Below are 17,326 nucleotides of genomic sequence, written 5' to 3'. Positions count from 1 at the left end.
GTGTATTACAGCCCCAGAGCAGTTAGCTGCAGCGTATTACAGCCCCAGAGCAGTTAGCTGCAGCGTATTACAGTGTATTACAGCCCCAGAGCAGTTAGCTGCAGCGTATTACAGCCCCAGAGCAGTTAGCTGCAGCGTATTACAGTGTATTACAGCCCCAGAGCAGTTAGCTGCAGCGTATTACAGCCCCAGAGCAGTTAGCTGCAGCATATTACAGCCCCAGAGCAGTTAGCCGCAGCGTATTACAGCCCCAGAGCAGTTAGCTACAGTGTATTACAGTGTATTTCAGCCCCAGAGCAGTTAGCTGCAGCGTATTACAGCCCCAGAGCAGTTAGCTACAGTGTATTACAGTGTATTACAGCCCCAGAGCAGTTAGCTACAGTGTATTACAGTGTATTACAGCCCCAGAGCAGTTAGCTGCAGTGTATTACAGTGTATTTCAGCCCCAGAGCAGTTAGCTGCAGCGTATTACAGCCCCAGAGCAGTTAACTACAGTGTATTACAGTGTATTTCAGCCCCAGAGCAGTTAGCTGCAGCGTATTACAGCCCCAGAGCAGTTAGCTGCAGCGTATTACAGCCCCAGAGCAGTTAGCTGCAGCGTATTACAGCCCCAGAGCAGTTAGCTACAGTGTATTACAGTGTATTTCAGCCCCAGAGCAGCTAGCTGCAGCGTATTACAGCCCCAGAGCAGTTAGCTGCAGCGTATTACAGCCCCAGAGCAGTTAGCTACAGTGTATTACAGTGTATTACAGCCCCAGAGCAGTTAGCTGCAGCGTATTACAGCCCCAGAGCAGTTAGCTGCAGCGTATTACAGCCCCAGAGCAGTTAGCTGCAGCGTATTACAGCCCCAGAGCAGTTAGCTGCAGCGTATTACAGTGTATTACAGCCCCAGAGCAGTTAGCTGCAGCGTATTACAGCCCCAGAGCAGTTAGCTGCAGCGTATTACAGCCCCAGAGCAGTTAGCTGCAGCGTATTACAGTGTATTACAGCCCCAGAGCAGTTAGCTGCAGCGTATTACAGCCCCAGAGCAGTTAGCTGCAGCGTATTACAGTGTATTACAGCCCCAGAGCAGTTAGCTGCAGCGTATTACAGCCCCAGAGCAGTTAGCTGCAGCGTATTACAGCCCCAGAGCAGTTAGCTACAGTGTATTACAGTGTATTTCAGCCCCAGAGCAGTTAGCTGCAGCGTATTACAGTGTATTACAGCCCCAGAGCAGTTAGCTGCAGCGTATTACAGCCCCAGAGCAGTTAGCTGCAGCGTATTACAGCCCCAGAGCAGTTAGCTGCAGTGTATTACAGTGTATTTCAGAGCAGAGCAGTTAGCTACAGTGTATTACAGTGTATTTCAGCCCCAGAGCAGCTAGCTGCAGCGTATTACAGCCCCAGAGCAGTTAGTTAGCTGCAGCGTATTACGCAGCAGTTAGTACGCAGCAGTTAGCTGCAGCGTATTACAGTGTATTTCAGCCCCAGAGCAGTTAGCTGCAGCGTATTACAGCCCCAGAGCAGTTAGCTGCAGCGTATTACAGCCCCAGAGCAGTTAGCTGCAGTGTATTACAGCGTATTACAGCCCCAGAGCAGTTAGCTGCAGTGTATTACAGTGTATTACAGCCCCAGAGCAGTTAGCTGCAGCGTATTACAGCCCCAGAGCAGTTAGCCGCAGCGTATTACAGCCCCAGAGCAGTTAGCTGCAGCGTATTACAGTGTATATCAGCCCCAGAGATATAGAATCCACGGCACTGATAAATAGCCTGTTGGAGTGCCGGGTTAGCCTAGCTAGCTACTGTATGATCACTGTCCACAGCAGAAGCCTTCTTCAGACCCTGACTTGACTTTGAATACGATACGACCGTAAAAACCATCTGATACGAAATGACTGGGAGTTCAAACACAAAGGCGGTAGAAACCAACTCGAGAAAGTGGGCGTGGCCAAATAATGTGAATAGCTTGGAAAGTACTGTCAATCATTTTAATAGAGTAGATATCCTTACTTATGGTCACCAAGCAGAACCGGTCCAATGCATACTAGAATTACGCGGCCACTTAGGGCCCTGACGTCACCAGGGGGCCACCAAGAGCACCGAGTATCATGATAAAAAATACATACTTTAAAAATAACATTGTTTTTTTAATAGTTGGCACAACAATACTAGGTTAATCAATTTCTGCTGTTGGCTGCTGCTGCCACTGTTGGGCAAATGCAGATATGCGCCACTTGGGTGGTGGATAAAGGCCCGGGCGCGGCAGCGCATTGCACAATATCTCTCTCCCTATGAAATAATGATGAAGCATCTGATGCTGAGGTGGTGGTATGGGGGGGCTCAAATGAAAATGAAAATGCTTTGGGCCCCATAAAGGCTTGGGCCGGTCCTGCCACTGAGGATGTACTGTATGGAGCTGTATACAGAATTACTACCTTCACTAAAACAGTTTGAGTATATATACCTCTACAGTGTAGGCAGATGAAGGGTCCTGTATAGTACTAAAAAGCGTCCGGGCTGTTTTGACAAGCGTCCAGGCTTTTTTCTTTCCTGCACCGAAGTGGTGGAACGAACTTCCCCTGGGTGTCTGAACAGCAGAGTCCAGCGCTCGCTGTCTTCAAACCCAGACTGAAGACCCTCCTCATCTGAGAGTACTTGGCGAAGTGTAGAGTACTATGGTCTCCATATTGACTTGTGTTTAGTCGTGTCTAAGATTAGAGGTATCTCTGAATTTTAGTCTATTCAAACTAGCTGAGGTTTTTCTTGAGTAAAAAGTAAAGCACTTTTGTAAGTCACTCTGGAGAAGCATTTTTTGGTGCTCAACAGAACCCGCAGCACTCTGATCTTATCTGTGTTGTGTTGAAAAGCTAGTTAACACTGCTAGATGTACATCTACATCAGCACAGGCTTCAATAAATCACTAACTACAAAGTGAAACGCTTCAGCAACTAGGCCCAGTAACTAGTTCACTGCTGCCACTGGGCATTAGGCTAAACACTGGCCTTGAATTGCCAGTGATATAAACATCGCCTAGATCCACTGACCCACCACTGTGGAATCAGCCCTCTCTCCTGAGGGATGTCACTAATGTTTTCCAGTAAATCGCAGTCACACTGGGAGTGAAAAACAGGATGAGAAGTCACACAGGGATTCAGATTCAGATTTGCTCAGGTCTTCTTGGCTACGTCCACTGATCCACTGATATAGATGACAACCATAGCGGTACTAAACATACAGTGAGCCGAGGGGTCCCAATTTCTCAATTCTGTCCAGAATGTTGCTTGAACAGCAGTGATATGAAGTATATATTATAACTTCTTAACAAGAGGACCTGCATCTGTGGTTGAAGGCACTAGGTTTAGCTAAAACATCTGCCTGAGCGGCCGTGCGTCTTGCACTTACAACTTTGTGGAGGGACACCAGAACACCAGAACACCTTACCCAGAGAAATGGCTCGGTTATGAAGCTCCGCTGAAGTGGACATATTGGGTGCTCCCGAGGCTCTTAGTTAAATTAGCTCATGGGGCTAACGTCCTACCTGCCAGTCTCAGAAGCACCCAGCACGCCCGAAGTTTCACTGCGTCAGAGCGGGGCGATGCTGCATCAGTGGCAGTTGGAAAAGAGTGGTGTTGAAGTCACATGTGTTGGAGGAGACATCTTTACCTTCAGTAGAGTGTTGGAGGATTTGCTAGTGATAGGCGGAGCTCACCTGAATGGGGATTGTAAATTGGGTAGAATTAAAAAAAATAATAATTTAAGAACCTATTAATGCATAAATAATACACATGGTCAACACATGGTCAAATGGCTCCTCACTATGATGGAAAATACATTTTAATAGAACCTTTTTTTGTAAAATGATTCAATATAGCACCAAAAAACTGATCCACAATTGTCAAAGAGTCAAAGAGCCATCAGTAATGGTTCTCTCTCTGGTTCTTGAATGCATAATTAGTTATTTGCATTAACAAATGATGATGAATTTTAAAGAAAAGATACAAAAAATGGTTCCGAATAGCACCAAAAAAGGTTCCTCGACCACTAACACGAGTTGGATCCTGGTTCATGGATGGATTATTCACCTCTGCTCACAGCCATCATGACCAACTACATGTTCAATTCCATGCTGAAACCTTCCAGCAACCAGGCATTCTTGTAGAGCCCAAGGCATCTTGTAGCAACACCAGGAAAACACTCCCTGATCCCATGGCTGGAGAACAGCAGAGGGCAGTGTGCTTCGGGAGCCCAACAGGGGGGCTAGAAATGAACTCAACTGCTCAGCTGCGGTGGTGAAAGCTTGTGAAGGATACACAGTGTAATTCTTTCCAATTATCACAATCATCACTACACTGCACTCCAAGCAGCTACCAATCAGCAGCATGACTGATGGCCAATAACCAATTAGCAGCCTGGCTCCGGGTACATTTGGACCCTCGCAGCCAAACGAGGCTTAGTCAGACGAACCCTCTTCAACATCCAACCTTCAGTTTACAGTTAATGGCCGATTATCTGTGCGCTACCCCCCCTGGGACGCGCAGCTCCAAAACAACATTGGCCTCGCAAGTCAGAGAAGGCCTGTGTGTGCCAATCTGAATGACATGAGAACATTTAGAAGCAGACACATGGGGGCCTTTGCAGTGAAGGGGTCAACATAATGAACACAAGGGAGGGTGCAGAGTGGGTGTGTGTGTGTGTGGGGGGGGGGATGGGTTACGTTTGTGTGTGATTAACAATCTGGGGTTATTTTTAAGTCAGGTTCAGGCAGGTCTGGGCTTGCAGAGGGCTTCAGGATGGGGGATGGTGGGGTGGGGGGCACTCCAGGGCCCGCAGGCTTCTCTAGGCTCCAGCCGAGGCGCTCACATTGGGGACACGATCACAGCCAGACTCCCCTCTGGCAACTGCTTTCACAACAAACGTGTAAATAGGCTTTTAAATCCAACTGTTGTATCCAACTTTCACTCGTGACATCTTATTTTCTGCCTGCCATCGCCGGGGTGGGGGGTGGGGTGGAGGGGGTGTTGTCCAAGGGGCGGAGGGCTGCAGTAGTTTTAGCAGAAAGCTGAATTTGCGTCCACTTTTGATGGCACTGTGTTGTGCGTAAGTGTTGCGAGGTGAAGTTTTGGTTTAACGCTGCTGAATGCACAGCGATCACTCTATCCTGCTTATTCCCTCACACACACACACACACACACACACACACACACACACACACATACACATACGCAGCAGTCCAGGATTGTACGAAGGGCTGTTAGTGTTAGTGCCAGTTGAGTGAGCTGGATGATGGGTTGGGCAGCAAACCTCTGGCTCTCTGACACACAGTCTCCGTCATAAACAAAGAAACAATAAGAGCGCAGGCACAGTGCCGCCCGCAATCCAACAACCTCCACAACACACACACACACACACACACACACACACACACACACACATTCTATCCAGCATATTTTACCTTCTGCACTCACTGGAAGAAATATCAGGGCCATAAAATGCAACACACAAAATCAACCAACAAATAACCAAAGGACAAGTGAACCCAGCGCTCTCCAGACAGCACAGGTGCCGCCGTCATTACAAACAAGAGAATTCCAACATCTTTCTCAACAGTCCGATGCCAAATATCAGACGAAACCAATCCAGTCCGATCACATAGATTAGATCTGATGAGCTGCTGATTAAACAGTTTAGTAAATTATCTTTATTATCTATAATCAGACATTCAGGCGTCTAAAATCACTGTTTTATAGTGTTTAATATCTTCTAATCCAGTCTGACTCTCCTCCCTGACCAATCAGCTCCCAGCTCCTTTACAACACTGCAGTCCAATCACTTCAAGTATTTGTGATGGACCGGTATCTGTGGTCGTTGCTCTACTGGTGTGTAATAACTGGTTTATAGTGGGTGAATGTGTTGTGTGTGATTGCAGTTTCTATAGCGAATGTGTGTGTGTTAGCATTAGCATTAGCCTCCACTCGGTTCTGAACAGGTTCTTCAGTGCTGGTTTATAAACAGAGAAAGGTGAGCGGTTCTCCGGTTCTCCAGAGCGTTTCAGTGAGAGTTTTATATAAAGGGTCAGAAATTATGGCCTGTTTTCAGGTTCCACTGTAAAATAGCTCCACACTGCAGAACCTCAACTCCTTTATTTACCTTCTGAGAACATCCACACTGCTGCAGCCGGCTGGGAAATGATATGTTAATGGCATCTTGAGGACACAAGATGGAGCTCTGAACATTGTGGTTAAACACAAGGAGTCGGAACTAGATTGGGATTAAAATAGCCAAGACCCGATCCATTAAAACATGCCTAAAATCAAGTGTTTTTCAATGTTTTAAAACTTTTGTGTGTAAATTATTAATGCTACTGCTTTCTATAGGCCTCAACAAGGCCTTACGTGAGATGGCAGGCAGGAATACCACTCTACATTTATGCTAGCATTTAATTTCAATGGCTAGTTAAAGTTAAAAAGGGGTCTATATTGAGTTACACTATTGTTGTGTGTCAAAGATCTTCATTTTTGTTCTATGAAGAACCCTTTTTGATTGGAGTGCACCCTTTATTTGCCTCCTTTCATCCTGATAGTCAATCGTCAGGACCCCACATGACTGACCACCACAGAGCAGGTAGTATTTGGGTGGTGTGTCATACTTTCTCACATAGAGTGTCACTGATTAAGGGACTGGGTTCTCAAATAGTTCTCCTTATGACAGATGAAAATGTGGAAAAAGGTTCCACACAGCACCAAAAGTCCCAAAACACTCAGTTATCTTGTTTTACTGGGATTGCACATTAGCATTAGAACATTAGAGCTTTAGCATTTAAGCTATTAGCCATTTCCTCAACATTAAACAGCCATCTGACTCTGTTTACTCTCAGGATTCAGTGCGGAAGTCAGAACTGTCCGAACCCCCTGAATCCCTCTTCCTGATCTTTATGGTAAACATTACTGCTTGGTTGAGCAGAGGACAGGCCGTCTTTGTTAGCTATGGCTTTTGAGACACTGATACGAAGAGAAAACAGACAGACGCACAAAACCAAACACTGGTTCCTGAAGAGTGACCTGGGTTGAATAGGTTAGTTGTTGGGTTGAGATCTGTAGTAGAAGATGAGCTCGGTCCCCTTACCTTTATTTTGCACATGGAAAGGCCCAATTGTGGATTTTCCAGTGAGGGTTAAAACAAGGGGTTTAGGGGTGGTTGATATGGTTTACATTTATTTAGGGTGACTATATTTTGGTTTTCAAAAAAACAACTAATCAATACTGGGGACACACAGGCGTCCAATGTTTTTGGGATGTTGTGGCCGGGGGGCTTTGAGTAGGCCTATGTTGTAGGACCAATGTGTGTGTCTGTGAGGGTAAAGCATGCAGCTTAAATATGAACATTAATACATAAACACTTGTTTACCAACAATAATAAACAGCCTTAAAAGGCAAAAATGCAAAATCACCTCCTTTTAAAATAGAGAATATAGATAATAAGACTTTTTATAAATTATATTTATATTTTTAAATTGTTTAAACCAAAATATCAAGTAATGATAAAAAATATAAATGAAAAAAAATTAAATCTATTTTATGAGACACTGTTTAGTCATCCTAGTGTGTCTGACAGGCTATAACTGTGGGTGGTTGATTAGAAATTGTATTTTTCTGACATCTGATAAGATTAAAAACAAAATTATCAATTATTTTTTATCAAACATGTCTCACTCTACATTGTAGCAGATCATATTAAAGCAACATTATGTAGCAATTGTAGCTTAAAACAGAGACGTAACTTGATTGGGATTAAAATAGCCAATATCCGATCCATTAAAATGTGCCTGGATCGAACTGGGACAGCAATAATTGCACTTCCTGTTACTTGCAGATTGTTTGTGCACTGGCTAAGTTATATATAGCATATGTTTTTCAATATTTATTTAATTTTATGTTTAACTCCTGCACCAACAGAAATTATGACTTTATTAAAGCAACATTATGTAACAATTGTACCTTAAAACAGCAGCTTCAGGATTATGCTAACGCTCCACTGACTGGAACAGGGAGAACTGCGCCTCCGTCATTCCCATTCCGGGCCGGACTGGTGTGTAATAACTGGTTTATAGTAGGTGAATGTGCTGTGTGTGTGATTGGGGTTTCTATAGCGAATGTGTGTGTATTAGCATTAGCATTAGCCTCCACTCGGTTCTGAACAGGTTCTTCAGTCTCAGTTATAAACAGAGAAAGGTGAGCGAGCGGTTGTCCGGTTCTCCCGCTGGTAAAAAAGGAGCGTAATAATGTTTGTTAATGGTGACACCAGATGGTGCTCTGAACACCGTGGTTAAAACAAAGATTCGGAACTGGATTGCGATTAAAATAGCCAATATCCGATCCATTAACATATGCCTGGATCGGATTGGGACAGCAGTAAGGATATCTTTTCAATATTTATTTTATGTTATGTTTGACTTCTGCAACAAGATAAATTCTTTGTATGACAAAAAAATTCTCCAGCTCAACATTTAGCCCATTTAGCCCTTCACAATAATGTATAAATCCATAAATAAGACCTAAAATGAGAAAATGCAACAGTTTGAGCTCTCCTCTTTCTAGCAGCTGATTAGCCAATCAAGAACTAACACCTGCTGATGCCTGCGAAGGCCAACTTTTGTGTGGCTAACACCCATGAGCCCAGGGACACAATTACATTTGCAGTCTTGGCCAAAACAGGGAAACCATTTTAAAGATTTGAGCTGGGATATGAACTCGGAGCAGGGGAGGGGAGGGGGTGGAGGGAGGGTCTTCTTTTGTCTGCCTGAGATTATGGCTGAGTTCAAGGAGAGAACAGGAGGAGAGAGAACGTGAAGAAAGTTAATTAAAAGAAAAAGAGTGGCTTTCTGCCCCTCCACCTCCGAGCCCAGGCCCTCTTTTGAGGGAAACGCTTTTCAGAGATACCTGTGAAGTGAGTGGGAGATCAGTGAAACCCGCCGGTTCTCACTTGACGGGGGTTTAAGGTTACCGCTGCCGTTCTCACACACACACACACACACACCAGGGCACAACGGGACTTCCACGCCTCCAATAATGTGAGAAAATACATTAAGCATCTGAGGTCATACTGGGCTAGGCTCACCTGCTGATGTGCTAAACTTTTTACTACCGTTTTCACACAAAGAAATTAAGGAGGCTAATTGAAAGCTTGCATAGATGTTATCGTCATGCTAAACGTGTCCATCTGGATTTCACTCTGCTAGCAATGCTAATATCTTTCAATACTACTAAGCTTTTAAACCACGCCATGCTAACACTACTCACACATGTGGTTGTAGAGGATGTTCTACTGCACTGTTAAATGTAGAAGATCCTTGAGGAACCTTACATATTGATGGTTAATGAACCACACTTGCATCCAGTGTAATGTCTGTCTTTTCCATTTTATAGTCTCCACACTGCTGGAAATATAGATCCATGGAGGTTCTCCAGTTTAAAACTGAGAGGAACCTTTAAGGATCTCTTTTCTTCTTAAAACCTTTTCTGGAAGGTTCCTCAAAGCACCTTAAGAGGAAACTGAAACTAAAGAACCTTTACCGGTTCCTCAAGGATCTTATACTGTTAGCATGTTGTTTTGCCGAATGCCTGGCAGGAACATCCTCCAGGAACTTTAGCAACTGTATCTACAGAGTGATTCAGTGTTGTCTAGAGCTCATGGAACTACAGCTACATTCTTATTTGACCTCCAAAGGTATCGCAGAACACAGTGGACAGTGGACAGACGAGCACAAACCGCCCAGTATGTAGGCTACCTGTAAGGTCACTCTGATTGACTGAGGGTTTATACAACACCATAAAACTCCAAGACCAGCTAAATGGCCGGAAAAGCAACAGCAGCCAGCTAACTATCAGGCCGCGCTACACAGAAGTATTGTACACCATATTAAATATGCAGCACAGATAGACGTGCAGTAAAGGTCAGCGAAGCAAACACCACACTCCTTCACTGACCAGCAGCAGCACCATAAGAACAACTCCAACCAAACCCAGCTGCTATACCGCGAATTATGGCAATATTTGACCGATTCAGCAAATTAAGATTAAGCATGTTTGCTGGATCTGAACGACCAGATCTCACCAAATTATGATTCTCAAAATAATAAGCCATTACAAGCCTGGATTATAAGAAGAATAACCATTGTTTGAACATGGAATATGACCTGAGAGCTGGACTCTGCACCAGCCTTTACTCTCAACCGAACGATGAGCGTCAGAGCATGCTCTAAAAAACCAAAGCTAGAAAGATTACTGTACCTTTTTTTGTTGTTGTTCCAACCTTTTGAATACTCTCAGCATGTGAGAATACTGAACAACCAGATGAGACAAGGAACTAGTATTCCTACCTGCGTTCCCTCGTTTATTTGCTTGCTAACACGCTAGATAAGCTAAATCTGATGTTGGCAACAATCCCGACTGAGCAGCAGAAATGCTCAACTTGCAATGACCTATAGCTAGTGCCCATACCACCAATCATGGGTCTTCAGATGTATTTGCTTTCCTAACACTGTGAGCCAAAAAATGCATTTTGATTTTTGATAAATATCCAAATTATCTCAATTTTACATTCAAGAAAAAAAAATGGTTTAAAAAAATGAATGAAAAATGATCAAATGAATGATGGCCGTCAGCACCAAAGACTTACAAAGGTTAGAAAGAACAGGACTGTGGTTGATGCAGGTCCACTCACTCTCTAGAACTGGGCAATGTTAAAGTAGCTGCTGCAGAAACACCCACTAGTGTGTGTAGGCCATAGCAGGTACCGCCAACCTCTAAATAGTGTGAAAGTCTCAATTCTGGTAGGGGAGCCTCTTTATTCCTTCCACTGATGGAACCAATATGATGGCCTGTCCAGGAATAATGCCAGTTCAGTATACTGGTTTATGTATTGAGGGGGTAATTTCTAAGAAATGTCAGTCTGGGCTATAGTACGACACCAGTGCCATTCAAACTCGACTGCAAGCACCACATATAATATAATATCTATTGGTTATTTATTGTATTTCTATTGTAATTAATATCTAGTGGTTTTTGGTCTTGGTTCCTCTCATGGATGCCTTTTTTAATTTCTCCCCTCACCACAATCACCCTCAGCCTACTTGTTAAGGGTTCTGAGTCTAAAATCTCTATACAGTTCCTGGTGTTTACCGTGAAAAGCAAATAAACCTAAACTGGGCCCAGTTTCCCAAAAGCAACCAAGCCTTAAGATCATCTTGAGTTGGAGAGAGAGTGTTCGGTATGATGCTCACTCGCCCATTTAAGAAGCATCTGGGAAACCCAGCCCTGAATAACACTGAACTCTTACACTTACTCTTCCAGGAACCTTCTAGGAACGGAGTAAGCTAATGTTCATTAAAAAACTACAAACAAAAGACTGAACTTTCAAACATGCTTCACCAAAAACAAACGGCTGGAGGAGGCGTCTGTCGTTCCGTCAGAAATCCAGAGTGCAGACCAGGTGAAAAGTTAGGCCTTCACAAAAATAGCATGATGTTGCCCATCACTGGACTACAATGTGTTGTTGATCCTGTCTGCACATATAGAGGGGACAGCAGACGTAATTAGAGCTTTGACAAGCCCACTCTCTAAAAGTGATGAGATTATCCCTAATTGATGTCAGTATGGATTAGGATTCGGTCCGCTGCAGGCCCACTGGCAGGTCCAGCTTCGGCCCGGGCCGCCAGGAGGGGACGCCGATGAAAAGCGTGGTTTTTTGCGCCACTCGAGCCGTTTCTTCTGTGAGAGGACAGATTTCAGCGAACAGCCTAATGACTGCGTTTGAAGTCTTAATCAACCCGTGACCTTCTTCCAATGATGTAACCTCGCAGATCCCCTGATTATTGGGGAAAAGAGGGACAATAAAACACAGAGGGGGGAAAAAAATAAAAAGGGGAGATTGGTCTCGGCTAGCGAAGTGTGGAGGCAGTTTGTGACTTCATTGTGAGGAAGGGAAAAAACGCATTTATTTACATGCAAACAAAGTTAACAAGAGCTCGGAGGTTACTGAGCCATACTGTCCCCACAAAGCCGGGGGCGGGGGGTGGGGGGAGTAGGGCGAAGGGGAGCGCTGGGGAAAAATGCCACGTTGCTCTGGTTAGCGTCTGGTCTGTTCTGTGAAAAAGAGCACGAGTAGCTCTGAGGGAATGACCTAAGGGCTTTTGGGGAAGAGAAAGACGCGACCCACTTCCTTAAAGAGTTATCTGATGACGCACTGGCTGTGAAGTAGGCCTATACGAGAATTTAATGCCTTATATTCCGTTCGGCATCCAGACAACAGAATATGTGGAGCATCCAGGATTTTGGGGGAAATGATGTTCGGGACATGTATATGAAATTCCTTTTTTTAATAATGCAAAATACATTAAACAAGTTCAGGTGGCATTATTTAACACCACAAAGCAAATAAATAGCAAAATACACTCCATGTCCAAATATTTCTGGACATCCCTTCTAAATGAATGCATTGCACCCATTGCACACACACACATACAGCTTGTCTAGTCCCTGTAGAGAAGTACTGCCAATAGAATAGGACTCTCTGGAGCAGATAAACATGGACCTATTGGCTCCATGCTGCCTAATAATGCCAGGCGTGGGCTATAGAAGCCCTCCAGCAGCATTGAGCTGTGGAGTAGTGGAAATAACTCTGGAATGATGATGGTTGATGCTCAATTAAATACTTCTGGAATGAGTTTGGGATGAAGTGGGGTGGTGATCATCATCCAACATCCTGACCTCACTAACGCTCTTGTCACTAAATGCAATCAAATCTTTACAGCAATCCTCCAAATGAGCAATGCTTATTATGTAAACAAAAGCAGAATGAGCCTCTTCTTCTTGTTTTTCTTCATTATTTTGATTTAAGGAGAAATGAGCAGGTGTCCCAATACTTTTGTCCAAATAGTCTATGCTCTATGCAAAACCATGGCTGCTTTTCAAATGCATTGACCATTCGTTTTTTTGAATGGTCACATCTTGAAGGGGTATACAGCCCCCCAGCAGCATTGAGCTGTGGGGTAGTGGAAATAACCTCTGGAATGATGATGGTTGATGCTCCATCAAATACTTTTGGAATGAGTTTGGGATTAAGTGGGGTGGTGATCCTCATCCAACATCCTGACCTCACTAACGCTCTTGTCACTAAATGCAATCAAATCCTCACAGCAATGCTCCAAATTATGTAAACAAAAGCAGAATGAGCCTCTTCTTCTTGTTTTTCTTCCTGATTTTGATTTGAGAAGAAATGAGCAGGTGTCCCAATACATTTGTCCAAATAGTCTATGCTCTATGCAAAACCATGGCTGCCTTTCAAATGCAATGACCATTCGTTTTTTTGAATGGTCACATCTTAAAGGTTTTATGCAACCCTTATGCAGAGTTTCTCAGGTGAAATGGATCATATTAATGGTATGAAAAATTAATTTCGAGAGCTATGACACATGATGACACATAAAATAAACAGTTTTTATTTTTTTCCATAGAAACCAGACCACCACCCCCCTCTGCATAAGGCATCTCTGCAGAAAGCTTACATACACTTACAAAAGCTTACAACAGCGGTGTGTGAGTGTGGAGAACCTTCATCAAGCGAAGGGTCATTAGAGCTTTAAAGTGACCTGAAGTTCTACCTCCATGGCGTCGCTCAGAGAACCATCTGAGGCACCATTAATATTTCTGCCGTGCAGTCAGAAGCCATCATCCACAGCTCTTCACTTCAATACTGAGCGAGCACGTGTCGCAGCACACCACGGAGTCTTCCTCCTCCTCCGCCTCATCCTTCTCCAGGTGAAACTCCCCACCACAGCGGCAGCTGTAGGAGTAACACTCATTCTCTGAAACGGAGGTGAAATATTGATTGGAGCACAGCAGCCATCATTGTGTGCCAAAAGTCATGGGGAAAGCAGTCAGAGTCTGTGGAGATCGCTTTATGGTCTAACGTCTGCTGCCTCACTGTCATTTCACCTATCACAGCTTTGTTCCTGAGAGACACGTAAGTCAGGGAGGGGGGGACGGGGTCTGAGGGCAGGAGCAGGCGTTTTGCAGGGGGTTTAAGAGCTCTGCTCAAGGGCCCAGGGCTAGCGGGACAGGACAGTGACCGCTGCCGCGCGGTACTCACTCCACTGCCGGACGTGGGACTCGAGGCGGAACTGTCCACGGGCAGATGAGAGCTGTTTGTTCAGGTGGGCTGTTTACAGAAGCTGTGTACTGAGTGCTGATCTGCTTGCTGTCTGTAACAGGTGTGGGGGGACATGGTGATGTATGGTCCGATACAATGCAGCAAGACATCCCTGCTGACCAGTTCAAGCTCATTAGACTAGTTCTAGATGACCAGCTTGGCTCTTCACCGGCATAGGGTGTGTTTTTGAGTTTAATCAAGTTTAATCAATCAGCATGACCAGCCTGATCAAGCACATTACCAGCAGGCCTGGGCACTGACCGGGAGTGGTAAGAACCTGGCGATACGATCCACATACCATAATACAGGGGTTACGAAGCTCCTGCAGAAATGATACGAATTTAACATTCTACTGTAGTTAAGATTGGGTTAGGGGTCGGGTAAGGGTTAGGTTTAGTAGGTTATGATTTAAGTTTAGGTTTAAGGTTAGAATTAGTTGTAGGTTAAGTTTAATTTGAGGTGTAGGTTAAGTTTAGGTTTAGGTGTAGGTTAGGTTTAGGTGTGGGTTAAGTTTAGGTTTAGGTTTAGGTTATGTTAAGTTTAGGTCTAGGAGTAGGTTAAGTTTAGGTTTAGGTTATGTTAAGTTTAGGTCTAGGAGTAGGTTAAGTTTAGGTTTGGGTTATGTTAAGTTGAGGTGTAGGTTAGGTTAAGTTTAGGTTTGGGTTATGTTAAGTTGAGGTGTAGGTTAGGTTAAGTTTAGGTTTAGGTTATGTTAAGTTTAGGTCTAGGAGTAGGTTAAGTTTAGGTTTAGGTTATGTTAAGTTTAGGTCTAGGAGTAGGTTAAGTTTAGGTTTGGGTTATGTTAAGTTGATGTGTAGGTTAGGTTAAGTTTAGGTTGAGGTTTAGGTTAGGTTGAGGTGTAGGACAGGGTAAGGGGTAGGTTTAGGTGTAGGTTATGTTTAGGTTTAGGTGTAGGTTAAGTTTAGGTGTAGGTGTAGGTTAGGTTTAGGTGTAGGCTATGTTAAGTTTAGGTTTAGGTTGAGGCGTAGGTTAAGTTTAGGTTTAGGTGTAGAAGGTTAAGTTTAGGTTTAGGCTCAGGTTAGAATTAGGTTTAGGTGTAGGAGGTTAAGTTTAGGTGTAGGTGTAGGTTAGGTTTAGGTGTAGGCTATGTTAAGTTTAGGTTTAGGTTATGTTAAGTTTAGCTTTAGGTTGAGGCGTAGGTTACGTTTAGGTTTAGATGTAGAAGGTTAAGTTTAGGTTTAGGCTCAGGTTAGAATTAGGTTTAGGTGTAGAAGGTTAGCATTAGGTTTAGGCAATGCAGTTGTACTGGTTGCTTTGTATCATTTTTTGTTCAGATGGTTTGGTGTCTGTGGTCTGTCTGGGCTGTGGCAGTGATTCGTGCAGATGTACGAGGGTCTACATTTGAAATGCCCTTTTAGTCACATATGTATAAAGTCCTGCCACCAATCTTTGTATGTAAACAATTAAAAGTGTGTTTTTGAGACCTGATACATTACTGTAGAGCATAACATTGCGATACTATCAATATTCTCTTACACCCCTAAGTTACCAGCATGACCAAGCTGACAGATCTAGCATCTTAACTAGCTGTCTGACCAGTGTAGGATATGTCTTTGCCCTGATGACCAGCTTTTCAATTATCTTGGCCATCAAAGACCATTTGAAAGCAGCTACCAGTAGAAGCTGGTTTGGATGGGATGCAATTACACTCACCACTGTCCCAGTCCATGTCCTCCAGTTTAACACAGGCATCGACTGGCCAGCTTTGCTTCAGTTCATGTGCTGTTCACACACACACACACACCCACACACACACACACACACAGGGGGGAAAAAGAGGAACTATAAGAAACTAGCAATAGCAAGATGATTTTCTTTTAGGGATGTCCCGATCCAATCCAGTGGACTGGGATTGTGGCCAACCCTGGCATATGTTAACGGAACAGGTATCGGCTATTTTAACCCCATTCCAGCTCCGAGTCTTCGTTTTAACCATAGTGTTCAGAGCGCCATCTGGTGTCCTCGGGACTCGGACATAATAATAATAATAATAGCCCAGCCAGCTGCAACAGCAGTGTGGTCGTTCTCAGAAGATAAATAAAGGAGTTGAGGTTCTGCAGTGTGGAGCAATTTTGCAGTGGAACCTGAAATCAGGCCATAATATCTGACCCTTTATATAAAACTCACTGAAACGCTCCGTTTTACCAGCGGGAGAACCGGCATTTGCCTTCCTCTGTTTATAAACCAGCACTGAAGAACCCATTCAGAACTGATTGGAGGCTAATGCTAATGCTAACAAACTGCAATCACACACACAGCACATTCACAGACTGTAAGCCAGTTATTACACACCAGTAGACCAACAACCACAGATAGCAGTCCAGAGTGTGTACCACTACTCACACACACACACACACACACACACACAGGACATGACTTATTTTTGCAGTGTTTGCAGAAACTGATACTAAAAAAATAAAAGGATTTCACTGAACACATTAATTAGCAGCTCATCTTCTCTAACGAACAGCGTGAATCAGTCTATCAGCCCGAATATTGCAAAACAGTTTTTATGTTTACTGGTCAATCTAATTTACACCTTAGAATTTTTTGCTTTAATCTTACAAATATCCCCTGCTTGTTCATTTCACTTTAACATTTTAGCAGAAGGCCAAGCGGCCTTCCCAGGGCCAGCGGAGAGCTGTCAGACCCCCCCCCCCCCCAGCACCCCCTGAAAGTGTGAGGAGCAAACATTTGCCTGCTTAAATATTAACCGTGTGATCATCAAGGCCAGGCAAGGCAGCGCTGGGCCACTTCACAGACAGAAAACTGTAAAGTCACTTCAGGTGAAACACGGCGTGGCGTGTTGTGGAGGAGGGTCCTGCTTTCTGCATTCATCTGAATGAAGAGACAAAGAGCACTGCGTGAGAAAGACGAGGAGCTTCGGGAAAAGGCTTCTTACAAAAGGACCAAGTGCAGAATGAAGAAAAGGCTGTGGAGGAAAGGGCTGTCACTAAATGTGATTATACATGAAGAGTGTGAAAGACAGGTTCTTGAATATGAAAATGATGAAATATGACAATTAATTGTCACGGGAACAAAATGAGGAGTAAAGAGGAACGAAGGATTAAGATGTAACACATCCGGAGGAAAGAGAGAAAAAAAAAAACCCAGACAAACCTG

At 44.0% G+C, this 17,326-nt stretch overlaps 2 protein-coding genes across 4 annotated transcripts in view; one reads left to right on the top strand and one right to left on the bottom strand.

The window, feature by feature from the left end:
* prmt7 (protein arginine methyltransferase 7) overlaps positions 1-17,326 on the top strand; it is a 522,441-nt gene that overhangs the window by 52,532 nt on the left and 452,583 nt on the right. The gene's annotated exons all lie outside the window — the stretch shown is intronic.
* Positions 12,336-17,326, bottom strand: part of dnajc24 (DnaJ (Hsp40) homolog, subfamily C, member 24) — a 30,530-nt gene continuing 25,539 nt past the window's right edge. For all 3 annotated transcript variants that reach the window (XM_072664013.1, XM_072664012.1, XM_072664011.1), the window contains exons 4-5: positions 15,857-15,925; positions 12,336-13,838 (exon numbers count right to left, since the gene is read on the bottom strand). In XM_072664013.1, coding sequence (XP_072520114.1) covers positions 13,702-13,838; positions 15,857-15,925 — 206 coding nt within the window. In that variant the 3' untranslated portion in view covers positions 12,336-13,701. The remainder of the gene's footprint in view (positions 13,839-15,856; positions 15,926-17,326) is intronic.

Source organism: Salminus brasiliensis, chromosome 19 (assembly GCF_030463535.1).
Source record: "Salminus brasiliensis chromosome 19, fSalBra1.hap2, whole genome shotgun sequence".
In the NCBI taxonomy this organism is placed as follows: Eukaryota; Metazoa; Chordata; class Actinopteri; order Characiformes; family Bryconidae; genus Salminus; species Salminus brasiliensis.
Note: the sequence above shows the minus strand (reverse complement) of the source record. Positions and strands in the feature narration are given on the sequence as shown.